Raw genomic sequence first — 27,690 nt, 5'->3', positions numbered from 1 at the left:
ATTTCAAATGCTGCTGTGAAATTTACCTCGTAGGTTTGACTTTGGAAACTAACAGTTAATTCAAATTTTCTCCGCTGTTGTGAAATTTACCTCGTAGGTTTGACTTTGGAAAATTACAGTTCATTCAATTTCACCTTGTAATTACGGAAGAAGGATACGTTGCTGTTCTTTTGAATTTTAGATTGGCGCCCACGAACATGATGATAATAGGCATATATATAGAGAAGAAAAATTGTTGAATATATTTTAGTGTTTAAGTACTAGCAAGAGTTTATGATCGTTCTAAAAATGAAATCTTTAAATCAAAGAACAAGAGTTGTTGAAATTGAGTATATCATTAATTTTGTGTAATTGATTTGAGGCCTTAAGATTTATACAAGTATATGTTTTTGATGTACAAAACCTAAAAACATAAACATCTAGTGATTTAGGATGTTGAGGAGGGAGACTCTTGTTTTGATCAATTGCCTAAATAGGCTCTCAAGTCCTTTTTCCTGATCTTGAATGCATAACTCCAACTTCTCAAGCTGGTTCTGCGCGTTCTCGGATTTGCTTGTCTTATGTAGTGTAGCATCGACTTGTGCAAATTCATTTGCCTCGGTTTCTTCCTCACATATAACCTTTTTGGTGGGAACCATCTTGGATACCAATGACCAGCTGCCTGGCTTTGACTTTGGCCCAGAGATGAAGGACAGAAGTGATTCAAACACAGCGAGAGTGATTGCTTCAACCTCTCTCAACCTGCTAATAATGGCGGCAGTCTCAGCATTGTTGCTAAGAGAAAAGAATGTGGATTTGCTTTCGATTCCCTTGAAATTCTTCATGGCCTTTTGGATTGCCTTTTTAACCATCTTTCTTGAGCTCAAGTATTTGTTAACCTCTCTTGTGAGAGCTCCAGATTCACCTCCTCGAGTTCGTCTTAAGATCGATTGAAGATCAAAGTCAACCGGTCAAAGTCAACGCTGACCGTAGACCCGGTCAACGGGTCCGGGTCCGGGTCTGGGTCAGGGTCAACGGGTCACGGGTTTGGGCTTTAGGGTTTTGGGTTTGGGTTAGGGTAAATGGGTTTAGGTTTTAGGTGAATTGGGTTTGGGCTTTAACCTCACGGCCCAATGGCCCAATTAAAAAGGGTTTTGGGCTTGGTTCACACGGCCCTAAGGCCTAATTAAAAAGGGGATATGGGTTTGGGCTGCAACCAAGGCCCTAAGGCCTTTGGGTTTGGTGGTCGCCGGATTCCAAGGAGGGGGAAGGCCGGATTTCGGCCGGAGAATTCCCAAGCTCCGTTGGAGCTCAAAACTCAACCAAAACATGTCATTCAATATACCAAAATGAAGCCCCGAAGGTAAGGAATCGAAATATACCCTTGGTTCCCGTCATCGTGGTCGGAGTTGGCCGGAAAACAGCCTGGAAGCCACGGGTGTCCGCCGGAAACTGGGTAAGATTCAAATGAGTATAACTTCTTCAATACGCAATGAAATTAGGTGAAACAAAAAGGAAAGTTGTAGTACTCAGCGAGACGAAGAGATTGATACCTCGCATGCCGGCCAACTCGCCGTGGTTTGGCCGGAAATCGCCTCGAAAGGGGCGGTGCTCGCCGGAAAACTGGGAAATGTCTCCCGAGGTGGTTTCTTCGTGGTTTGACGTCCCAAAACACATCCACGGGGTTAGAAAAGAGTTATAGGCGTGGGCATGGGTGTGTGTGTGTGTGTGTGTGTGGGTGTGTTCTTGTCGGACCGAGAGGGGGGGGAAAGGAGAGAGCATGGAGGAAGAAAGAGAGAAGAGAGAAGAGACTTTTCAAAAAAAAAAAAAAAAAAAAAAGAAAAGGGAAAGGGAAAGGAACCGGGGGACAAAAACAGGGGGTGGGCCCCTTGGGCTCACCAATTAAGGATCAAAAACAATTTTAAAAAGGAAGGTATCCCTCAAACTTAGTGAAAATACAAAAATACCCATTTTCTTACGAAAATCACGGGACGGGTCGTTACAGAAGGCAGCCTTCGGAAGGCCTCAATCTGCACAACTGCTCACAAAATATATTAAGAGACGAGAAGATGTTTTGTTGAGCGAAAGATGTTAGAGCGAGCATGGCAATTGGATTTTTTCTCAACCATATTTTTATCAAGAGAAAAAAAGGTTTTGCCGTTGAATGTACTAGTCCAGTGATTGACCTTCCTACGCGACACCTGCTTAATATATGTAAGAGGATGATGATTGACTATTCAAATATCATGTGGATAGTAGGAGACAAGAAGTATCTCTTCCTTATTATTTATCAAATGAAAGGTATTTGATCAAGAGGACTGGAACATGCATGGTACCTCAATAATGTACATGCCGTGTTCCCCCTACCTCCCAACTCTCCTACTCACCACCCAATTTTTGTATTGTAAAAAATCCATAAAATACACAGTGCACGAGTTGCATCGACTTTGTGTGTGATACAACAAATTGCAGTCATCATAGTTTCTCACCTTCTGTTTTCTTTGTATAATGAAATTTGGATGACGGATCTGAATGCCAACCTTATCTTCCATATCTTCTTCCTCATTGTCGTTAAAATGGATGACAAAGCACCTACCAGACCTTCAAATCAAGTTGTCCGGATGACAGCTCTTAATTCATGCAAGCTTGTTCTCTGGAATGCGTTGTAAGATATGTAGAAAATGAAAATAATTTCATTAAGAGTAAAAAGAAACAAAAAACCATGAAAATATGTATGCATGCATATCATATAAAACGACATAAAATCCCTGTTGGTAGGAAACGGAAGGTGGTGATTGATTTTGAAGGAGACAACTTACATAATTAATTAATTAATGCAGAATAGTTTCTGCGAAGAGTGATACACAGAACTCGTCGTCGGGCAGGCAGACAGGCAGAGCTGCAATGCTGGATAGAACTATTGACTTCATTTTATACATAGATGATGATACAGTACCACTCCTGAGCTACATATTTTAGGGATAGTTGTGTGACGCATCACATGATATTGCTGCCAAACTGAAGATACTCATCCGATATTAGAAGTAAAATTTATAGTTGATGGATCCAGATCGAATCATGTTTCTGCTCATTCAGCTGTGAGAGGATGAGTTGTTCTTGTCACCCTAACCATGTAAATATATAAACAGATGCCAAAGGGAAGGAAGCTGCAAACTGAAAGCACCAGTTAAGCATAAAATTTCAAAGTAAAATTCCTCTTTTTCATTAAAAGAAAATGGCAGTCTTCCATGCTTGCTCCACAGAATGCCTTCAACATCACAACCTTTTGTTACAGAATTTGATAAGCAGATATGCATGCGGATTAAAAGCTTCAGCACCATGCATCGTCCATATGCCACAAACTCAGTGGACTTCAAGATTTATACGATAGTGTTGAAAGTTTTCTTCTTTTGCCACTAACTAAACAAGCCTTGGCCGAAAAGTGCGGAGACAAATGGATCAATGAATTACTAGATGGATTCTTCAGGGTCCTGGATGTGTGTGGAATCATTAAGGATGCCGTCTTGCAAACAAAAGAATGCACACAGAAACTTCAATCAATTATGCGCAGAAGATGGGGAGATGGCAGGAGCTTCATGAGTGAGGTTAGAAAATACCTTAGCTCTAGGAAGGATGTCAAAGGCAATTAACAGCGCCTTAAAGGTCAAGGAAAGTCAAGACAAGAACTATGAGACTCCAGCTGCTGTCAGCTTGTTGAAAGGGCTAAACGCAGTCACCTTCACCGTGTTTGAATCCTTCTTGTCCTTTGTAGCTGGTTCAAAATGAAATTCAACTGGCCATTAGTTTCCAAGCTGCTGCAGCCCAAAAAGAGTAGCTTGTGAGGATGAGGTAGATACGAATGAACTTGAGAAGGTGGATGCTGCTTTGCATTCCCTTAGTAGTTCGAAGTCAAGCAAATCTGGTTACACCGTGCAAGTCGACAATGTTCAAAATTTGCTCCAAGAACTGGAGGCAAATATTCAAGATACTGAAAAAGGAATTGAGGGACTATTTAGGCGCTTAATCAAAACTTGAGTCTTGTTGAATTGTAATCTTGTCTTGGCCCAAAGATAATTGATCCGGCCCATACACAAAGAAAGATCCATGCACATGCTAGAGAATTCTAGCAAAGTTCAAGTTGGTGGAAGAGTCTAGAAGAATGGTGAGGATTCCACCAACATACAAGATTAGTGTAGATAATTCTAGCTTAGGAAGGTAGTAGAATTATCTAGATATCTCTAGCATAATGTTTTCATGCTTCTCCAAGGTTCCATCCATGCCTATAAAAGGAGAAGGCATCCACACCATTTGTAACAACCAAGAGAGAGCAAGTAGCAAGAAGTGAGAGTGTCAAGTAAGAAGTAAGAAGAAGCAACAAAGCTTCTAAGAGTGTTTGAGTGTTTCCTTTTGTACTAAGTTTGTGAGTGAATAAAAACCTTGTGTAATACTTTGAGAATTCTTTCTTTCTCTTGCCTATCAATTCCGCTGCGTTACATTTTTCTTTGTGAGATAAACCTCTCCAAGTAGTGAAGCATTTTTAAACCCCCAACAAAGTGGTATCAGAGCTATGGCTAGCAATGCTATGGCAGCCTTCCAAGTTCCAGTGCTCGACAGCAACAACTTCGATAATTGGAGTATCAAAATGAAGGCCCTTTTGGGTGCACACGATGTCTGGGAAGTCGTGGAGAAAGGCTACACTAAGCCAGAAGATGAAGCTACTCTGTCTCAACCCCAGAAGGAGAGTTTGAAAGATTCAAGAAAGAGAGACAAGAAGGCTTTCTACCTCATCTACCAAGCATTAGATGACAATGGCTTTGAGAAGGTCTCGAGTGCAACATCTGCCAAGCAAGCATGGGAGAAGCTTCAAACCTCTTACAAAGGAGCCGAACAAGTGAAAAAGGTTCATCTTCAAGTATTAAGAGGTGAGTTCGAATCTCTACAAATGAAAGGGTCTGAATCAATCTCTGATTATTTCTCAAGAGTCTTAGCCGTTTCCAATCAATTAAAAAGAAACGGAGAAAAGTTACAAGATGTTAGAATTATGGAGAAGATACTACGCTCGTTGGACCCCAAGTTCGAGCACATTGTCGTGATGATTGAAGAAACTAAAAACTTGGAAGAAATTAGTATAGAGCAATTAATGGGTTCGCTACAAGCATATGAAGAGAAACATAAGAAGAGGCAAGGGAATGATGAGCAGCTCCTTAAGACGCATGTTCAGTCAAAGAAGAAAGAAGAAAGCTTCGACAACGAGAGAAGCCGATACGGAAGAAGTCGTTGTCGAGGTCGCGGACATGGACATGGGCGTGGATGTGGTTGGAACTTAAACAACCATAGCAACTACGAAAGAGGAGAAAGCTCAACAAAAGGTCACGGAAGAGGACGCTCAAACTCAAGATATGAAAAATCTCAAGTTCAATGCTATAATTGTCAAAAGTTTGGGCATTATGCTTCGGAATGTAGAGCTCCAAACAGCAGACTTGATGAGAAGGTCAATTATGTGAAAGAAGAGAAAGAAGAGAATGGTGTTGTGCTACTAGCATGCAAGAACAATGATGGAGACCAAGACTATACATGGTACCTTGACACCGGCGCTAGGAACCACATGTGCGGAAGAAGAAGCATCTTCGTAGAGCTCAATGAATCAATGAGTGGCAACGTTTCTTTTGGAGATGAATCCAAAATACCCGTAAAAGGAAAAGGTAACATCCTTATTCCCCTGGAAAATGGGGGTCACCAATTAATTTCGAATGTCTACTACGTGCCCAATATGAAAAGCAACATTTTGAGTTTGGGTCAACTCTTAGAAAAAGGTTATGATTTTCATACGAAAAATTATATCCTTTTTCTTAGAGATGACAAAGGAAGATTAATTGCCAAGGCGAAAATGTCAAAGAATAGGATGTTTCCCATGAACATTCAAAACGATGTTGCAAAGTGTCTCAAGATATGTTACAAAGACATATCTTGGCTTTGGCATCTTCGTTTTGGGCATCTTAACTTTGGGGGACTGGAGTTATTATCCAAGAAGGAGATGGTGAGAGGCTTACCGTGTATCAGCCACCCTGATCAAGTTTGCGAAGGATGTTTACTTGGGAAACAGTTCAGGAAAAGCTTTCCAAAGGAGTCGACCACAAGAGCCCAAAAGCCACTCGAGCTCATTCACACCGATGTGTGCGGTCCAATAAAACCAAGCTCTTTGGGTAAAAATAATTATTTCCTTCTCTTCATTGATGATTTTTCAAGAAAAACCTGGGTGTATTTCTTGAAGCAGAAATCAGAAGTCTTTGGAGCATTCAAGAAGTTCAAAGCCGCTGTAGAAAAGGAGAATGGTTGCAAGATCAAAGCCATGAGATCTGATCGAGGAGGAGAATTCACTTCGAAGGAATTTCAAGAGTTTTGTGAAGCAAATGGAATTCGTCGACCTTTGACAGTTCCAAGATCCCCTCAACAAAATGGCGTGGCAGAAAGAAAAAATCGAACCATCCTCGACATGGCTCGAAGCATGCTCAAAAGCAAGAAATTACCTAAGGAATTGTGGGCAGAAGCTGTAGCATGTGCTGTCTACCTATCCAATCGGTCTCCAACAAGGAGTGTGTGGGGAAAAACTCCGCAAGAAGCATGGAGTGGAAGAAAACCAGGTATTTCTCATCTAAGAGTTTTTGGAAGCATAGCCCATGTACATGTATCAGACGAGAGGAGAACCAAACTCGACGACAAAAGTGAGAAGTTCATCTTTATCGGCTATGACACCAATTCAAAAGGCTATAAGCTGTATAATCCAAACAATGGGAAGACGGTGATCAGTCGAGACGTGATGTTCGATGAAGAAGGAGAATGGGATTTTAGCCCGCATGCAGGTGATCTTCACTTCTTTCCTCAATTTGAAGAAGAGAATGAACAAGGGATGATGGAGCAAGCAAGAGAGGTTCAACAAGAATCCACTACTCCACTTGCTTCACCAACATCAACCAATCATGGTAATTCATCAGCATCAGCATTGTCAAGTGTGAGTCTAAATGAAAGAGAAGTACCACGCACAAGAAGTATACGAGATCTTTATGAGGTAGCTGAAAGACTTGATAATCCTACACTTTTCTGTCTCTTTACTGATTGTGAACCAGTCGACTTCCAAGAAGCAGTGCAAGATACTAAGTGGAGGAAAGCAATGGATGAAGAAATTGAAGCAATCCAGAAGAATGATACATGGGAACTCGCTATTCTTCCGAAAGGACACAAAGCCATCGGAGTCAAGTGGGTGTACAAGACAAAGAAAAATGCTAATAGAAAGGTCGAAAGATACAAGGCAAGACTAGTGGCGAAAGGCTATAGTCAAAGAGCCGGAATCGACTATGATGAGGTATTCGCACCCGTTGCTCGGTTGGAAACTATACGATTACTAATTTCTTTGGCAGCTCAAAACAGTTGGAAGATTCAACAAATGGATGTGAAGTCCGCCTTCCTAAATGGAGTTCTTGAAGAAGAAGTCTACATTCAGCAACCGTCAGGCTATGAGATCAAAGGGCATGAAGACAAAGTTCTGAAGCTGAAGAAAGCCCTCTATGGGTTAAAACAAGCGCCACGAGCATGGAATAGTCGCATCGACAAGTACTTTCAAGAAAACAACTTCATCAAGTGCCCTCATGAACATGCTCTCTACGTCAAAGTCAAAGATGGAGATATTTTGATTGTGTGCTTATATGTGGATGATCTAATCTTCACCGGGAGTAATCCAAGCATGTTTGAAGAGTTCAAGAGAGTGATGACCAAAGAATTTGAGATGACCGACATCGGGTTGATGGCATATTACCTAGGCATTGAAGTCAAGCAGAACGAAGAAGGAATTTTCATCTCCCAAGAAAGCTACACAAAGGAGATACTGAAAAAGTTTAAAATGGACAACTACAAGCCCGTGAGCACGCCAATGGAGTGCGGAGTCAAACTAACCAAGTATGATAAAGGAGAAAGCGTAGATCCAACATTTTTCAAAAGTCTAGTTGGAAGCTTACGCTACTTGACTTGCACAAGACCAGATATTCTTTATGCTGTTGGATTAATCAGTCGCCACATGGAGAATCCCACAACTACACATTTGAAAACGGCCAAAAGAATTCTTCGATACCTCAAAGGTACTGTTAACTTTGGCTTGTTTTATTCAAGTTCTGATAACTACAAACTTGCTGGATATAGCGACAGTGATTGGGCAGGAGATTCCGACGATAGAAAAAACACTACTAGATTTGTGTTCTTCATGGGAGACACTGCATTCACATGGATGTCGAAGAAGCAACCGATTGTCACTCTCTCTACCTGCGAAGCTGAATATGTAGCTGCTACTTCATGTGTCTGCCATGCAATCTGGCTGAGAAACTTGCTGAAAGAATTAAGAATGCGACAAGAAGAGCCAACAAAGATCTATGTCGACAACAAGTCTGCAATAGGTCTAGCAAAGAATCCAGTATTCCATGACAAGAGCAAGCACATAGATACCCGTTATCATTTCTTAAGAGAGTGCATTGCAAGAAAGGATGTGCAAGTGGAATACGTGAAGTCTCAAGACCAAGTTGCCGACATATTCACCAAGCCACTCAAACAAGAAGACTTTGTCAGACTAAGAAACTCAATTGGCGTCACAAGACAAGATTAAGGGGGGATGTTGAATTGTAATCTTGTCTTGGCCCAAAGATAATTGATCCGGCCCATACACAAAGAAAGATCCATGCACATGCTAGAGAATTCTAGCAAAGTTCAAGTTGGTGGAAGAGTCTAGAAGAATGGTGAGGATTCCACCAACGTACAAGATTAGTGTAGATAATTCTAGCTTAGGAAGCTAGTAGAATTATCTAGATATCTCTAGCATAATGTTTTCATGCCTCTCCAAGGTTCCATCCATGCCTATAAAAGGAGAAGGCATCCACACCATTTGTAACAACCAAGAGAGAGCAAGTAGCAAGAAGTGAGAGTGTCAAGTAAGAAGTAAGAAGAAGCGACAAAGCTTCTAAGAGTGTTTGAGTGTTTCCTTTTGTATTAAGTTTGTGACTGAATAAAAACCTTGTGTAATACTTTGAGAATTCTTTCTTTCTCTTGCCTATCAATTCCGCTGTATTACATTTTTCTTTGTGAGATAAACCTCTCCAAGTAGTGAAGCATTTTTAAACCCCCAACAAGTCTCTCTTCTGAACATATTCAACAATTAGGCATGAAAATCATCATGCAGTATGATAGAAATACAATTTTGTAGAGATTAATCATACTTGTATATGAAAGAGATAATTGTGTACATATTTTCTCATCAAATCGAAAAGTACTATATTCCTTTGGCACGAAATATATCTGTTCTACTCCATTGATTTGTCCATGCTTTTTCTTATGCTAAATTCTTTCCATCTTTCTTAATTGTGCAAGACGGATGATAAACAGTGCAGATGAAGTAACTTAATGGAATGATCTTTCAAACGTTAAAAGACTTGGGGATGAATAAACCGATCCAATATTTTTCCCCTCTAAGACCAAGTTTTTCAAGCTACGCAAATTTTAGATAAAACCGGATTGGAAGTTCAAAACTTTAATCTATAGATATATCTATACGTTCTAATTTCCATAAAACATTTTTGGAAATTTCAGATTTGGAACATAATTTTTTGCTTCACCATTGAAATTTCCACTGCATTGGACATCTAAATTTCCAATACAACTTGAGCTTTGCTGCCGGTTTTATGCTTATCTAATTGTTCTCCGATACTTTCAGCCATATGTTCTGCATAAGTTTCATACCATTTGTCTGTCCAAAGAAATATGTACTTTATCATCATTTTATATACAAAAAGGGTTCTGACCTAATGATGATGCATACTCTGCACTTTTTATAGTCTTCGTTTTTTCCTCTACCAGGACCAGCGTACGTATGTTTGATATGATTAACTTTTTTACTACGGATCATCTTCCTTGAGACAATTGGAATTTTGACAGCCTCGAAGTTATATGATTTTCAATTTTTCACAAATCCCATGTGACTGCACTCATACAATTTTTATAGTTCTTGTCAAATTTCCTCTAAGCCTTTGGAAAAGTCGGTTAATGTTGGAAATTTTGAGTAGAAATTTCATTGTCTTACATTGGCCATTCCCAAAATGTTTCCTCACTTTATAATGTTTTATCCCTTATAAAAAGCAATTGGAGTGATAGGCTTCAGAGAATAAAATTGGGCTCACTCTTGGGGTTGGACTTTTTAGGGTGTACTAATTAATTGATAATTAATATATAATTAATTATCAAAAGATGGGCTCTTGGGCGTTGAAAATTAAATTCTTTAATTAATTAATTAATTAATTTTTTATCAACAGACTCATCTTTGAAGATGAAGTTTGTTGAGATGAAAGAACACAAAGCAAAGCACCCCTCTGTGAAAGATGACTTCCAACAGACGCACCCCATTCTCATACCTGTTGCGAACATGTATAAACCTATTATATATACATTCATCTGCATGACATTTAGCACATAGAAAATATCAAATTCTTCTTCTACATTCGTAAACCTTCTTACTAAGAGAATCACACAGAAATTCGCTAGAAGTTAAGTTTCTTGGTGCTGGAATTGTAACTTGGTCATTGAATCCTGGTGAAGCAGACGTTCGTAGAACTACAAGTACTGAGTAGGGATGAAATTTCTGTTTCAAGGACATTGCGGTACGCAAGCCTTAATCTTCAAGCTGTCTGTTTTATATTTTTGTTATGTTCATACTCTATTAATTTTTCTATTCACATTTATTATTTATTAGCATATATAATTTATCACAGATTGTTAACATATATCCAACAGTTAATTCATTTTTTCATCTTGTCATTGAGCAATAGTAAAGTTATTTTTTGGATTGATTTCGATTTGGCCTCTTAATATGATGATATTGGAACATTTATAAGATTAATGGTAGAACATTGTGAGCTTTGGAAAAAATACTATTGAAGTATAAAATAAAGAGCAGTAGAAATTTACACGAAAGTATATCATTGTGTATATTCTGAGAGAAGTTGTATACAAGTATGTTTTTCATGTACAAAATCAAAAGAACTAAACATCTAATGATTTAGGATGTTGAGGAGGGAGACTCTTGTTTTGATGAGTTGCCTAAATAGGCACTCTAGTCCTTCTTCCTGCTCTTGAATACACGACTCTAGCTTCTCAAGTAGGTTCTGCGCTTTATCGGCACTTTTGTGCAGTGCAGCATCAACTAGTGAAAATTCATTGGCTTCTGTTTCTTCGTTACAAGCCACTCTTTTCGACTGCATCATCTTTGAGACCAATGAGAAGCTACTTGGCTGTAACCTTGGCCCAGAAATGAAGGACAAAAGTGATTCAAAGACTGCGAGAGTGACTGCTTCAACGTCTCTCAACTTGCTAATAATGGCAACTGTCTTATTGTCGTTGTTGAGGGAAGAGAAAGCTGATCTATTTTTCATTCCCTTCAGATTTACCCTAGCCTTGTGGATTGCCTTCTTCACCATCTTCCTAGAGGCCATGTATTTCCTGACCTCACTTGTGAGTGCAGATTCACCTCCCCGCCTTCTTATGATCGACTGAAGATCCTGTATGCATTCCTTGGTTTGCGACAGGGAATCCTTGGCAGTGCCACAAACCTCCAAGAGTCTGATAGAGCCATCTAATAGCTCATTAGCATATTTGTCATTCTGCTCTTGGGACAAGGCCTGTTGAGAGAGGGGCAACTGAAGCAAATTCTCCGCACAATAATGCAAGTCTTGGAGGCCACTTAGCTTGTCGCTGATAGATGATGATGATGTGGAGGTGGCCTCAGAAGACCTCAATCTGCACAAGTGTTGATCGACTTTTTGAATGATCGGGTGTGGCCTTGAGGGGAAGCTGTTAGAGCGAGTGTGGAAAGCCATTTCTTCTTTATGATTTGAGAGGAGATAGAACAGAAGACCTTGAAAGTTTTGGTTAATGTACAATTGAGATTGATGAGTTCCTTTCTGTCTGCATCTGCTTAATATGTAGTGTTCGTTAAGGGAAGGGGACGTGAAAGCTCATTAACTTCAATCAGCAGTGAGTCGTAACATAATTTCGATTTGGATCTGTATGTTCCCTAGGCAATGTCTAAGAAATATCTCTTCCCGGACTAGCATACCAACTCACGATCACCGATTCATCTTTCATATCAAATCATTAATTGAACAGAAAACTATAAATTAAATATGTGCCATTGCACGATTAGCTTCGTAATGGTGTCTACAGATACGTGGAGAGGCAAAAACCATGCATCGTAGCCATCTGTCTAGTCGCAACAAACTCTATTTTTCTGATCGATGTATGTGATTAATTAGTTTATTCGTTTTATTTTCATAGTTGTTGCAGAAGGAGCAGGCAAGATCTGCAATGTAGCTGACCATGCATTGTTTTGCACACTGTAGAGAAATGGCATGTAGCTGACTTGATGAATTGGACTGTTCCCTAAACAGAACGAATTACCAGCACAATTATCCGAGTCTTCCATGTGTGTGCCATTAATCAATTACGCCCACGGATTTGTTAATTTTAATTCGTTTTGGTTCTGAAAACTTGTCTAGTGGTTAGAGTTTTCTTACAACTCTTTGAGTCAGTGAAATAAAATGCAAGGCTTCAGTAAATTTTACGAGATTACAAAAGCAGGTCAATATTAAATTGATTTGTGAAAATTACTTCATTTCAAGTAAATTGCGGAAAAAGAAGTTTCAATTGAGTATCTGAGAAAATATATTATACATGTATATCTCATTAATATACAAGTATGAACCAATAGAAATTTGGATGAATCATCCCGTACTAATCAAATTTTCTAATCTTGTGGTTGAGGATGTTGAGAACGGAAACTCTAATTTTGATCAAACGCATTGAAATGTGTTCCAGTAAATCTTCTAGATCTTGTATGTGTTAGTATTAAGTGTTTTAGCTGAAATAAATTTATTCATTTTACTTGTTTTAATCAGAGCCCTTGGATTACATTCCAAATGGATGCTCTAGATTAAGTTAGAGTAAGTGATGCTGAGTGACACATGTAACTATCTCACATGATAGATGAAATAAATGGTTGTGATCATTCTTTCTGTTGTAAGAGAGAGAGTGAGGTTATTCCTTCAGATAGGAATGGTCATATCCTAATTGCTTTGTAGAGAGAATCAAGGAAGGGAATGAAATCAGCTTTACACTCATCACTATGAATGCTCTCTGCACCTTTCAATTTCCCTTTCTTCCAGAAATTCACACAAACTCCATTGAATCACAACATAAAACCTATAATCTAACATGGCCTCGAAGCCAGGTTTCATCATTTGCAACTGCGCGTGAATCTGTGAAACTTGCAATGAAGAACTCGAACTGACCATCGAGCTTCGTTGCTGAAGGAAACCCAGAGAAGACATCTCAGTGACCTTGGATTAAGTCTCATATGGTTGGATCAAGTGGTGCTGATCTTCGAGCACCAGTGTTCAATGGAGACAACTTCGATTTCTGGCAGATTCGGATGAAGACCATATTCAGGTCTCACGAACTCTGGGATATCGTCAAGAAAGGCTTCGCTACTCCTGCGAAGAAGGAGGAAGAACTCACAGAAGATGAAAGCAAGCTATTGAGGGAAAGCATTGTCAAAGATGCAAAGGCACTTGGAATCATCCAAAGGGCGGTTTCCGATCAGATCTTCCTGAGAATCGCCATCCAAGAGACTGCTAATGCTGCTTGGAATGTCTTGAAGCAAGAATTTGTGGGAGATAGATAGGTAAGAGCTGTGAAACTCTAAGGCTTACGCCAAGATTTTGAATATACTAGAGTGGGTGAAAATAAAGCTTTCTCTGCCTGTCTAGTTAGGCTATTTGATGTCAAATGAGAAGTTATGGAAAGGATATTGGTAACCAAAGAATTATCCAAAAGTTGCTAATAAGCTTACCTAGATCATATGATAGTATTGCTTTTGTGATTGAAAATACTAAGGATCTAGCGACTGTTGATGTTCAAGATGTAGTAGTTATCCTGAAGGGGTATGAACAAAGGATTGATAGGCATGCTGAAAATCGAACTGAAAAAACATCTGCTATCTGCTAGTTTTAGTATTACTCCAAAGCAAAATAAGTATAATGGGAATCAAGGGTTCAAGCCACATAAGAATTGGAAGTCAAAATGGAAGAAAGGGGATATTAGACCTGCAAATCAAGCTAGAAAGGTTGTAGGTACCTCTGAGGGAGCTAAGAATCCTTGTATACACTGTGATAAGTTACATTTTGGTGAATGTTGGTTCAAAGATAAGTTTAGGTGTCACGATTGCAATAAGTTGGGGCATCTGGCAAAGGATTGTCGTGGCAAAAAAGAGAGGGTTAACCAACATGTAAACTTTGTTAATCAAGTCAATGTTACACCTACAATGTTTTATGTTTGCAATAATGCCAAAGTGAAGAAATGTGAAGATACACTGTATGTAGACAGTGGGTGTAGCAACCACATGACTGGAATGGAGGATCTGTTGGTTGACATTGATTGCTAAGGTTGAAATGGGCATTGGCCAGCTTATTGAGGTCACAGGCAAGGGAAATTTGGTAGTTGAAACCAAAATGGGGAAAAGGTATATTAAGGAAGTGATGTTAGTTCCAAATTTAAAAGAAAACTTACTCAATGTAGGGCAGATGATGGAACATGGTTACTTTCTAGTGTTTGGTGGAACAACTGCTGAAATATATGATGATAGCTCTATGTCTAATTTGGTAGCCAAAATACCAATCAAAGGAAACAGGAGTTTCCCCTTGAAACTTTAACTTGAGATGCAGATTGCTCTAAAAGCTAATGTGTGTCAGTCTTCTGCAATTTGGCATAGAAGGCTAGGACATTTGAATATAGGCAGTCTAAGGCAACTCAAAAAACAGGATATGGTGTTGGGATTGCTTGAACTCAAAATGGCAGATGAGATATGTGAAGGATGTGATATTGGGAAGCATTGCAGAGATGCATTTCTAAAGGAAGCATCATGGATGGCTTCTCTCCCTCTAGAACTCATTCACTCAGATATCTGTGGGCCTATGCAAACTACTACTAAGGCTGGAAATAGGTATTTCCTTACCTTTATAGATGACTACACTCGAATGTGTTGGATCTATTTCTTGAGAAACAAGTATGAGGTGTTTGGTATTTTCAAGAAATTTAAGGCCACGGTTGAATTACAAAGTGGTTACTAGTTGAAGAAGTTGAGAAGTGATAGAGGAGAAGAGTATACATCTGTTAAATTCAGAGAGTTTTATGAAGAAATAGGGATGCAAAGACAGTTAACAGTGGCCTACACACCACAACAGAATGATGTGGCTGAGAGGAAGAATATAACCATAGCGGAAATGGAAAAATGTATGATGGTTGAGAAGGGTGTTCAATTTGATTTCTGGGCAAAAGATGTCAACACAGCCGTGTACATATTGAACATATGTCCCACTAAGGCTCTTGATAATAATACCCCCTTTGAGGCATATAGTGGGTGGAAGCCAAGAATCAAACACTTGAAGATCTTTGGTTCTATATGTTATGCATATATTCCAAATCATCTTAGGCAAAAGCTAGATGAAACCAGTACTAAATGCATTTTCTTGGGGTATGGCACATGTGAGAAAGGTTATAGACTTTATGACCTCGTTTCAAAGAAGATAATTGTGTCAAGGGATGTGCTAGTTGATGAAAATGCTAGCTGGAATTGGAAATCTCAATCTAAAAATATCATCAATATACCAATGCTTGAAATGGAAATATGTGAACAAAGGGAAGAAGGAAGTTCAAGTGATAGATGTAATGTAAATGATGAATCTCTGATACCAGCATCTGAAACCTGTGAGTCAATTGAAAATGGCTCAAGGTTGGTTCCAATGCAGAATAACACAGATCCCTAAGACTATGATCACACTCCATTGAAGTTCAAAAGCTTGACAGAAGTGTATGCCAAATGCAATTTGTGCATAGTTAAGCCTGAGAACTTTGAGGAGGCAGCAAAAGATGAGTCATGGCAGAAGGCAATGGAGGAAAAAAATGCTATGATAGAGAAGAACTGCACTTGGGAACTTGTGGACAGACCATTTGATAAACCAGTAGTTGGTGTCAAGTGGATCTACAAGACAAAATTGAACCTAAATGGGTCTATACAGAAGAATAAGGCAAGGTTGGTTGCTAAGAGATACTCTCAGAAGCCTAAAGTCAATTTCAATGAGACATTTACTCCTGTGGCAAGGCTTGACACTATTAGAACTCTAATTGGGCTTGCTGCACATAAAGGATGGAGGCTATTCCAACTTGATGTGAAATCTGCATTCTTGAATAAGGTTCTAAATGAAGAAGTATATGTAGACTAGCCACTTGGTTTTGTAATTGAAGGCAATGAGGATAAGGTTTACAAGCTAAAGAAGGCCTTGTATAGGTTGAGACAGGCACCAGGGGACTGGTACAAATAGATTGACTCTTATTTTTTCTATTCTGGTTTTCATAGAAGTCCAAGTGAGGCAACCCTCTACATCAAAGCAACTGAGGCAGGAATTCTCATTGTTTCCTTGTATGTTGATGACATTATATACACAGGGAGTTCTAGTGCATTAATGGATGAGTTTAAGGCAAAAATGATGGGAAAGTATGAAATGTCAGACTTGGGACTATTGCACCATTTCTTGGGGCTTGGAGTCATTCAAACAGAAGGCTGTATCTTTCTGCATCAAAAGAAATATGCAAGAACTTTATTAGAGAAGTTAAGATTGAAGGATTGCAAACCTGTTGCAACTCCACTTGCAGCAAATGAAAAACTAAGCAAGATTGATGGGAGTGAAATGGCTGATGAAAGTCTTTATAAACAGATGGTTGGTAGCTTCCTGTACTTAACAGCTACAAGACCTGACATTATGTTTGCTGCAAGTTTGCTAGCTCGATTCATGCACAATCTAACTAGAAAACACATGGGAACTGCAAAGAGGGTGCTGAGATATATCCAAGGATCACTGGACTATGAATTGCATATGAGAAAGGCAAAGATGTTGTGCTTATTGGCTATTGTGATAGTGATTGGGCAGGGAGTGAAGATGACATGAAAAACACTTCTGGATATGCTTTTAGTTTTGGTTTTGGAGCATTTTCTTGGGCTTCAATCTAACAAAGCAATGTAGCACTGTCCACTGCAGAGGCTGAGTATGTTAGTGCTGCAAAAGCAACTGCTTAAGTCATCTGGTTAAGGTTTGTTCTCTAAGATTTTGGAGAGGAACAAGTGGAGCCTACTCAAATCCTATGTGACTACACCTCTACCATTGCAATCTCAAAGAATCTAGTGGCACATTACAAGACAAAATAAACAGAAGGTTTCATTTCATCAGAGATGCACTGTAGAATGGTGAAGTTGCTGACATATTTAAAAAAGCCTTGGCAAGGGATCGATTTGAGTATTTAAGGAAAGCTTTGGGATTGATTTCAGGTAAAAACTTAAAAGGGAGTGTTCGTATTTAAGTGTTTGAGCTGAAATAAGTTTATTCATTTTACTTGTTTTAATCAGAGCCCTTGGATTACATTCCAAATGGATGCTCTAGATTAAGTTAGAGTAAGTGATGTTGAGTGACACATGTAACTATCTCACATGATAGATGAAATGAATGGATGTGATCATTCTTTTTGTTGTAAGAGAGAGAGTGAGATTATTCCTTCAGATAGGAATTGTCATATCCCGATTGCTTTGTAGAGAGAATCAAGAAAGGGAATGAAATCAGTTTTACACTCATCACTGTGAATGCTCTTTGCTACTTTCAATTTTCCTTTCTTCTAGAAATTCACACAAACTCCATTGAATCACAACATAAAACCTATAATCTAACAATGCGCAGGACTCCAAATTTTGCAGATGCTCTAGCGCATTCTCAATAATTTCATCAGACTTGTGACCAACAAATGAGTTCAATGGCATACACTTTTGCAAATTCATTTGCATCTTTTTCTTCTTCTTTGCATGCCGCTACGCTTTTCATAGTGCGTCAAGTTGGATACAATCATACAAGAGACCATCCACTTGGCTTTGATTGTGTCTTTGGACCCGAGATATAAGTGAACATGGATTTAAACATGGTCTGAGTAACTGCTTCTGTGTCTTTCAACATGCTAACCGTACGTAGCCTCAGCCTCATTCTTCTTATTCAAGGGAGAAACACCCTTCAAATATCCTAAGATATTCCAAATGACCTTTTTCATTACCTTCCTCGTTGTCAAGAATTTCTTAACCTCACTTGCAAGCTCATTTTTGGCAATGCTACATTTATCCAAAAACCTAAGAGATCCACCCATTGATACAATACTCTTCATTTTGCCAATGTGCTAGCGCTTATCGAGTGAGTGGAAACAAAAGCAGCTCATCTACACAATCATATATACAAATCCATTAACGCGAGTAAATTTTTGTGTCAAAATTGAGGATGAAGAGCTGGCTTCCGAAGACCTCAATCTGCACAGCTGCTCATCAAATTGGAGATAAGAGGATGTTTTGATGAGGGAAAGTTCTTGGAGCACGATGGCAATTGGGTTTTGTCGCGGCCATTTTTTCTATCGGAGAAGAAAGAAGTTTTGCAGCTGAATGTACAAGTCTAGGGATTTACCATCCTTCCCCAGCATCTTCTTAATATATACAAGATGATGATGACTTACTATTTGAATATCATGGGGATAGTAGGTGAAAAGAAGAATCTCGTGCTTACAATTTGCATGCCAACTCAACACCATCCGTGCCATGTTTCCCTGCCACCAACTCTCCAACTCACTACCCATTTCCTTTTATTTGTTCTGCCACAAGAAATGGCACTGCACGAGTGTTATTGACTATGTGCGACAAAGAATTGGCCTTCACCATAGTCTCTCACCTTCTGCCTGCTTTGTATAATAATGAAGTTTGGATGACAGACCAGAAAACTGTCCTACAACTCATTAGTTTCCAAGATTCCAATATTTTCTCAATGTTCAGAAGATGATTAAACACATACTTTAAGATAATAGAGAGTTCGAGACTCACATGGTAATTCCAGTAGAAGTAGGGTTTAGGTTTCACGCGTACAGATTTGAATCTTCACATGGTTCTTTTTCTATGCGAGGAATAGTCCCACATAATAAACCTAGCTATTTGCTTATAGCCTGGACTATTTTCTTGCATAATAGAAATATATACAGAGAAATGCACTTCCTCAAGAAAAACAAAGGGAATATATATAACTCAGTAGATAGATATTGAAACAATGAGTGATTATATTGTTTAGTTAGAAAAGTTAGTATGCGCTTGGAAAGAGATACAAGAAGATGTCGATCTATTCTGCTAATCCAGATTAGTACACTAGTGTGTTTTAATTATAATTTTATTTGTCGGATGTGTTTTGATTATATGAATAGCTTAGATTAACACATTAGTCGGTTCCATAAGTCTATTTACTTTAATCTCTATAAAAAGAAGAGTTTTTATCACAAATGGTCTTTGAAATTGACTCTCACCATCAAAATGGTCCCTGAAATTAAAAATCAATTAATGTAGTCCCTGAAAATAGGTGTTGCAAATCAATGTGGTCCTTTTGTCACAATCCGGTTTAAAATTTTGTTAAGTGCTAATGTAGCACATAAATGGGCCCCACAAGATTTAACGGTTTTTATCACAAATGGTCTTTAAAATTGACTCACACCATCAATATGGTCCCTGAAATTGAAAATCAATCAATGTAGTCCTTGAAAATAAGTGTCACAAATAAATATGATCCTTCCGCCACAATTTTGTAAAAAAAATTTGTTATGTGCTGATGTGGGTTTAATAATTAATTAAAAAAGTTGTCTGAATACCTTTTTGCACAATGGTAGGGCCTACTCCGAAGAGAGCTCCCTTCCATAAATTCTCAAAGGCACAAGGTAGCCTAAGAGGGGGTGTGGAAATAGTTTTCAACCAACAATGGACGCACCTCGGTTATAACCTCATTATCTCAAGGCAGATCTCGTTGTTCTTTGCATCACCAAACCACCAGAGAAGCGCCGAACAAGCTCTCCAAGATTGAGGATGTTGATCGCCTAAATGTTAACGGTGATGTCCCAAAAGTCGTTGCCAATGGGCCAAGCCGTCACCAAAGGTGATCTCGATCCAGGTTCAATTCAGTGAAGGGTGTCGAAGTGTGTAAAGATGGGTGTATTGAGATTTTTTTTAGATAATAAAGAGTGAAGGAGGTATAGAAATGTGAACTAGGATCGAAGGTGATTGCAGGACTGGGTTTTTAGGTTGACAATTTTTACGTTAACTATTAAATTATTAAGCCTACTTGTAATTAGACTTGTGTGACCTATTTATATGTCACATCAGCACGTAATAGAATTTTTGACATAATTGTGACGGAATGACTAAATTGATTTGAGGGTTTTTATCACCAATGGTCCCTGAGATTGACCAAACTCATCATTTTGGTCCCTCACTTTCAAAATCAATCAATGTCGTCCCTGACATTCACCACCGCACATCAATTTGGTCATTCCGTTTAGATTCCGTCAACTATTCGTTTAGTTTGCATGTGGGACTCACAAATCCAATAAAATGGTGACACGTGGATTACACAAAAGAAGAGTTTTTATCACCAATGGTCCCTGACATTGATCAAACTCCTCATTTTGGTCCCTGAGTTTCAAAAATCAAAAAAATTTGGTCCCTAACTTTCACCACTACACATCAATTTAGTCATTCTGTTAAAATTTCGTCAATATTTTTTGTTAGTGTGATAATATGGTCCCACTAGTCCAATCATATAACGCCACATAGATTAACTATAAAAAAAAAATATTTTTTTTAAGATTTAAAACTAAAAGTACTATAAGAAATTGAAAACAAAAACTAAAAGAAAGAAAGAAAGAAAGAATAAAAAAAAATAAATAAATACATCAGCGCCTTCATCTAGGTATGCTCAAAAAGAAAAGGGAGACACCATGACACCACTAAAGCTCTTATCCTCTGTGAACTCACTACTCATTCTCTCTAGTTGGTTGTAGTCCTATCAAATTTTGATTCGATTTTATCAAATTTAGATTGAATCTTATTTTTCAATCGGGATTATGGGATGTGAGAGAAATGTCAGCGTGGAATACTCGTCAGTTGGTTCACTCTAAAAAAAAAAAAAAAATTAGTTTCTTATAGTTAATCCACTTGGCAACATATGATTGGACTAGTGGGACCACATCAGCACACTAACAAAAAATATTGACGAAATTTTAATGGAAAGACTTTATTGATGTGCGATAGTGAAAGTCAATGACTAAATTTATCGATTTTTGAAACTTGGGGACCAGAATGAGGAGTTTGATCAATGTCAGGGATCATTTGTGATAAAAAAAAACCTTCTTTTGTATAATCCACGTGTCACCATTTTATTGGATTTGTGGATCCCACATACAAACTAACAAAATAATTGACGGAATCTAAACAGAATGACCAAATTGATGTGTGGTTGTGAATATTAGGGATGACATTGATTGATTTTGAAAGTGAGGGATGAAAATGATGAGTTTGGTCAATCTCAAGGACCATTTGTGATAAAAACTCTTGATTTGAGACACTTACTTGAGGGACTAAATTAATCAAATATCGATTTCAGGGACCATTTTGATGTCGTGGGTCAATTTTTGAGACCATTTTGATGTCATGGGTCAATTTCAAGGACCATTTGTGAGAAAAAAGGACTTATGTGGCCTATTCATATGCCACAACAGCACTTAACAAATTTCTTAACAGAATTATGACGGAATGACTACATTGATTTGCGACACCTATTTTCAAGGACTACATTGATTGATTTTCAATTTCATGGATCATTTTGATGGTGAGAGTCAATTTCAGAGACAATTTGTGATAAAAACCCTAAAAATATATACTCCTTCGACTCAAACATATCACTGCCTAGTCCGTCAGTTTATTTCTCCACTTCAGTAACTTCTTCATGGAATGATCCCTTTCGAAGGTTAAAAAACTTGAGGTTGAATAAACTGAACCGTTTGTTTTTCTTCTCAAAGATAGCTTTTCAACAGGTTTAAAAACTCATAATGGATTCGGTATTTCGTGCAACTTAATTGAAATTATAGTCGCCAAGATTCCAATTGTCTGAACATTTATAAGGTGATAAACACGGATGATTAATGATAATCGAGATATACATTGTAGATCAAGCGATAGCAAGAATAAAATTTAAACATGTACAGATTTGAATCTCCACATGGTTGAAATTCTTTGTGGGGAACCAGTCTATATAATGAGCCTATTTTCTTATTAGCTTGGATTATTTTCTTGCAAAGACAAGAGAAAAGGCATTTGCAGATCTTGCCTCCTCAAAACAATCACAATATCATTTATTAATCGGGTAAAATCATTATGAAATGGAAGTGCAGCAATAATATATAGAAAATAAAAATGCATTGCATGAAGAAAACAAAGGAAAATGAACATGCATGTATATGATATAAATGCCCAGTTGGTAGGAATTGAAATATGAGATATTCAGAAATAGATAATGTGACCCCATGATTTTAATTCATTAATTAATTAAAAATATGGCGTTACGCCGTTGAATTATATATTTTCTGTGCAGAGTTGAATTCGTCCCTATAGAGCAGGCAGGTAGAGCTGGAAAGCTGGATAGAAGATTTATTGTCTAACTTTTATGTACATAGAATATGATATAATACCACTCGTGAGCTACATATTTTATGATTTTATAGTATCAAATACACGTACGCTACCCGATTCATTTCAAATCAGAAGTTAATAATATAGTTGGGCGATGGGTTGTTGCGATCAGCCGGTGGAAACATTGCATAAACATCGGTGATACAGTTTTTGGATCCATATCAAAATCATGTTGCCACTAACACCTATAGTACGTTGGACATTCAACTGCAACTAAGAACGTCGTCTCCTCTCTTCCGACAGAAAAAATTGCTGCCTCACATATCCATGCTTACAGCTTACCTTCAATGTCACACAAGTTTGTGACAGAATTTGAGAAGCAACTGTGCAGATTAAATTAAGGCTTCAGAAACGACCTCTTCATCATCATCCATAAGCCACAATCTAGGCTTCAAGATTTACACGATTGTGATGAAAATTTTCCTCTTTTGCCGCTCGCTCAGCAGGCCTTGGCCTAGGAGTGTGGAGACAAATGGACTAATGAAATACTAGGTGGATCTTTGTGATACAACCCTTACTCTACTTCTTGAGCATCTCCAGCGGAGTCCTTAAATAGGGACAATCACCGTATATATGGGTATAAAAAAATATAAGAACAAACGAGTCTCCAATGAATAGAAAATAGAGTCCCTAAAATATAGGGACTCACCTGATACATAATGTATGTGTGCACCTTTAGTGGAAAATAGGGCTCACAATTTTGATTGAAGATTTTAAGCTTTTAATACTTTTAATTAATTAAAAAAGATTAACATAAACAAAAAATGTGCACGTAATCAAATTATCACATAAAATCATAAAAGCTTCAAATTTATGGATTCTACTATAAGGACTCAACCATTGGAGGCAATATTTCTTGAAGGACACAAAGATTCCCTTTAAGTCCTTAAATGAGTACTCAAAAGTGGTGGTGGGAGTCCCTAAATAAGAACTCTCATTGGAGATGCTCTTACTCAATCTAATAGTAAACTGGGTATTACATTACAATATCAACTTATAGAACATCTTTCCTTTTACAGCTTATCCTTATATATTAACTATATAGCCTATCTTGCAAGCTACTTACTAACAACCTTCTCTAACAAACTTATCCACTTAATAACTATATTTCATCCTAGTCAGCCCATTCACATCACTGATTCAACATGCTGAGTCAGCAATTACATGGAAATCCTATCAATACCCTCCTCAAAACAAGGCTTGTATTACAAGACTTAATACAAAACAAAACAGTCTAAACAAAATGAACACAACTAATAGCAACACATTAACAGAATTCCAAAATGTCAATAACACATCACAGCTGAGCCACTATTGGAAGTTGGCCTCTTAGTCTTGAATAATTCTCTCACAGCTGAACATGATTCTGCCACTGCACTAAGACTTCAGTAGTTGTTGTAGTGCCCTTCTTCACCATTTTCTTGTCTAATTTGCCACTGGAACATCTTGAAGAATGCCATCATCAGTAAGAACTAGTAACTGAATAGTAGGTTGAATAACATGTCCCAAATGTTTCTTAAGGCAAGAAACATGAAAGACTAGTAATTTGGATTTCTCAGGGAGTTTGAGCTTGTATGCCAATCTTTGCCAAAACTTCAAAAGGACCAAAAAATCGAGGCTGAAGCTTGTGAAATGGGTGAAAAGCCAATGACATCTGCTGATAGGGTACTAATCTCAAATACACTAAATCACCAACTTGAAATACCCTCTCAATCTTGTGTTTATTTGCTTGTACTATCATCCTCTTTTGAGCAGCTTCCAAATTTGCTTTTAACAGGGATAGGATCCTGTTTCTCTCCAATAAACTTCTATCAACCATTTCAAGTTTAGTAGTACATGCTTCATAGATAGATATTTCAGGTGGTGGTTGACCATAAGGACATAGTTTGGTTGTAAAATAGTGAGCAGTGTTATAACTCTACTCGGCTTAGGGTAACCAATTTGTCCATTTCTTGGGTTATAAACTGCCAAAAAAAAAAAAAACCTCAAATAAGTCTCTAAACATTTGTTTACCACTTCTGTCTATCCATCTGTCTGTGGATGATAGCCTTAATTGTAATTGTGAAATCCCATCCCCGAAATTTCACTATTCATTACGTATCTCGTTATTTAAATTTGTATTTCATATTTACGTTATCTTTATTAGTTCATTTTAATTCCGTAAATTTTATGAATTTAATTGAATAGTTATCAGGTTTGAAATCTTCATAATTAATCTTTAAAATTCGTTGACCTTTCGAGGTCATAAGTAATGTTTTTGTTATAATCTCGAAACCATGAACGGATAAGGTCATAAGTAATGTTTTGGTTATAATCTCGAAACCACGAACGGATAGGCGAAAGCTGTTTGCAAATCCGGATTTTAGCAGTATAGCTATGGACATTTGAAGTCATTTTACTAAACTATAGATTTTAAATTAATTAGAACTCCCACCATGTGGGAATGGTAACCAATCAAAGGTGAGGACCGGCCCAATTAGGTACAAATTTAAGGGGCCAATCAGAAGTGAGGGAGGGGAATAATGACCAATTAGGAAGAGAGAGAAAGGACTTTCCCTCTTCCCATCAACCCGTGTACCCGCGGCCAACCCGGTTTGATTTCGGCGATTTTTGCCATTTTTTCCACTGAAATTCACCCATCCACCACCTGCAACCTCTTCCACAACCTCCCCTCTACCATTCCCGCCCAAGATCGAAGGGTTTTAGGTCCAAATTCACAAGGAACTTCACCGGAGCACTGGAGGTACTCGACAGCGATCCCGTCCCATCGTACCGGCGAGTTGCACCACCCACCACCACCCTTAATCAATTCCCCTCCGACGGATGCAAGCCAATTTGGGGCCTTTCCCGGCCAAATTGGACTGGCAACATAGATAAAACTTGCTCTACTTATTGAGATCTTCATTCTGCTAAAATTTGGTAATTTTTGGAAAAAGTCAAATTTTCCAATGAGTCGGGGCGGTCAGTTGCTGGGTGCGGCGGTGCATAGGCCGAGACACCATTTGACTTCCTTAGGCTAAATTGGATGCCCCAATTTCATATGTGACGTTCGATTGATGAAATCTCATCATATGACTATAGTTTTGATAGAGACTGCCACTTGGTCATTATATGAATCGACGATCCAACTGTTGGATCGTCACTAAACTTTAATACGTAATAGTATGTAATATTTTAGAACAATAGGAACTTATGAATTGGGAATCTAACGTACGGATCTTCTCAAATTGGATTTCTAAGTTTGTTAAATCAACGTTGACTGCCACTTAATCTTAGCGATTAGCGGAGATCCAACCGATGGATCACAATGAATTTTTAGTATGTTGTTCTATGAGCATAATGAGGACCTTAAGAAGTTATGGATCTGAAATCTGATGTGGGGATTTTTCAAATTGAATTGCTAGGGTTGCAAACCTTGACAGTTAACCTTTGACCGACAGTTGACTTTTGGTCAACTGGTCCCAAATCATTCTAGAATGTCCTAGATGACGTGTACAAGCTACGATCATTTGTGGACGCCTCGATATTCAAGCCAGGGATTCGTAGTACAAGCTCCAAGTGAGTGACTTTAATATATGTGATATTGGTGATTACCCTGTTTTTGTAATTGTTATCATGTGTGGATATGACTTGGTTTTATAAATATGATTTCTATTGAATTGTTATATTTAATACTTAGCCATCGATTTATGTTTATGAAATGAGATTTGACGTGTATATTTGAAATATGGTTTGATTTGTATGATTGACATATTGTGATGAAATGTGAGCGCTAGTAGTGGACGGTTAACCCGTTGTGATGGGGATTTGTTGCTTCGATATTGTTTCATTTCCCGCTTCGTTGATTCGTTCTAAATTTAGTATTTGTGCCTTGTTTCACTTTGTTGAGCTTTTGTAAATTGAGTAACTTGTGCCTTGTCTCGTTTCTTTGAGCCATTGTACATTATGGTTGTTGGCCTTCCACTCAGTTCGTTGAGTGATCTGAAACTGGGTTTTCGCTGGGGTTCCGTTGAATGGTTCGGTCCCTGCTTCGTCTGGATTCCATTGAGTGGTCCGAAATCCCTTGTGCTCCACAATTCCGTTGAGTGGTCCAGAATTGTATCCAACTTGGATTCGAAGAATTTGGAGCAAATTCTTGATGAAAAGAATTGGGAATGAAATTAGGGTTTGGACCCGTTGGTAGATTTGGATCTGAGTGTGTTGCTTAAGAGGATTCTTCTATTGACCCGCTACCCTTCGAAGATAAGGATTGCAGTTGTTGAATAATCAGCTCATGAATAGCTCGGAACTCCATTCTTGATTCTTGGAACTCATTTCTGGATTCTTAGAATTCTTGCTGAAAATCAGCAAACAAGGATTCAAGCGACACATGCGATTCCATTGTTCGCCTAGAAGCGAGACGAGTCATACACGAGCAGGATCAAGTCAGGATCGAAAAGCACCGGCTCTGATACCAATGATACAACCCTTACTCTGTTTCTTACTCAATGTAACACTAAACTGCGTATTTCATTACAATATCAACTTTTACAACATCTTTCCTTTTACAGCTTATCCTTAGATAGTAACTATCTAGCTTATCTTGCAAGCTACCTACTAACAACCTTCTCTAACAAACTTATCCACTTAACAACTATATTCCATACTAGTCAGCCCGTCCACATCATTGATTCAACATGCTGAGTCAGCAATTACACAGGAATCATATCACTTTGAGCCTCCTAGATGCGTGCGGTATCATTAAGGATGCCGTTGAAAACAGGGGAGGGGGCACACATGAATTGCAATCAGTTATGTGCAAAACATGCGGATGTGACACGAACTTCACAAGTAAGGTCAGAAAATACCTTACCTCTAGGAAGCATGTAAAGAAGACAATCAAGGCCTTAAAAATCACCAGCGGAAACAAGAACTTTGAGAATTCGGCTGTGGTTACTGTTGAATAAGAAGAGTATCCAAGATAACTCTAATGATCCCAAGAAGAAGAAAATAGA

At 38.3% G+C, this 27,690-nt stretch overlaps 2 protein-coding genes and 1 long non-coding RNA gene across 4 annotated transcripts; all 3 read right to left on the bottom strand.

Moving 5' to 3' along the window:
- Positions 1-393: 393 nt before the first annotated feature.
- LOC125470298 lies at positions 394-950 on the bottom strand (the record flags this gene model as incomplete). Its single annotated transcript, XM_048569142.1, has 1 exon — positions 394-950. A coding segment is annotated over one exon (531 nt), but the record flags the coding sequence as incomplete, so codon positions are not given.
- A 1,033-nt stretch (positions 951-1,983) lies between these two features.
- Positions 1,984-4,002, bottom strand: LOC125480739. 2 transcript variants are annotated; one of them, XR_007261013.1, is made up of 5 exons: positions 3,837-4,002; positions 3,597-3,751; positions 2,799-3,502; positions 2,469-2,632; positions 1,984-2,017 (listed from the first exon to the last, which is right to left on the bottom strand). It is a non-coding gene; the product is annotated as an uncharacterized LOC125480739 (long non-coding RNA). The 2 variants fall into 2 exon arrangements; XR_007261012.1 differs by having other exon boundaries at positions 1,990-2,632; positions 3,837-4,001.
- A 7,055-nt stretch (positions 4,003-11,057) lies between these two features.
- On the bottom strand, positions 11,058-11,882 carry LOC103933596. The gene has a single exon (XM_009343286.2). The coding sequence runs from the start codon at positions 11,880-11,882 to the stop codon at positions 11,058-11,060; it is 825 nt and encodes a 274-aa protein (XP_009341561.2).
- Between the last annotated feature and the right edge of the window lie 15,808 nt (positions 11,883-27,690).

This window comes from the organism of the source record quoted next, unplaced genomic scaffold (assembly GCF_019419815.1).
Source record: "Pyrus x bretschneideri cultivar Hongxiangsu unplaced genomic scaffold, Pyrus_bretschneideri_v1 Contig10, whole genome shotgun sequence".
In the NCBI taxonomy this organism is placed as follows: Eukaryota; Viridiplantae; Streptophyta; class Magnoliopsida; order Rosales; family Rosaceae; genus Pyrus; species Pyrus x bretschneideri.
Note: the sequence above shows the minus strand (reverse complement) of the source record. Positions and strands in the feature narration are given on the sequence as shown.

Coding starts and splice junctions, on each gene's coding strand:
- LOC103933596 (XM_009343286.2), bottom strand. CDS start 11,882: ATGGCTTTCCACACTCGCTCTAACAGCTTCCCCTCAAGGCCACACCCG.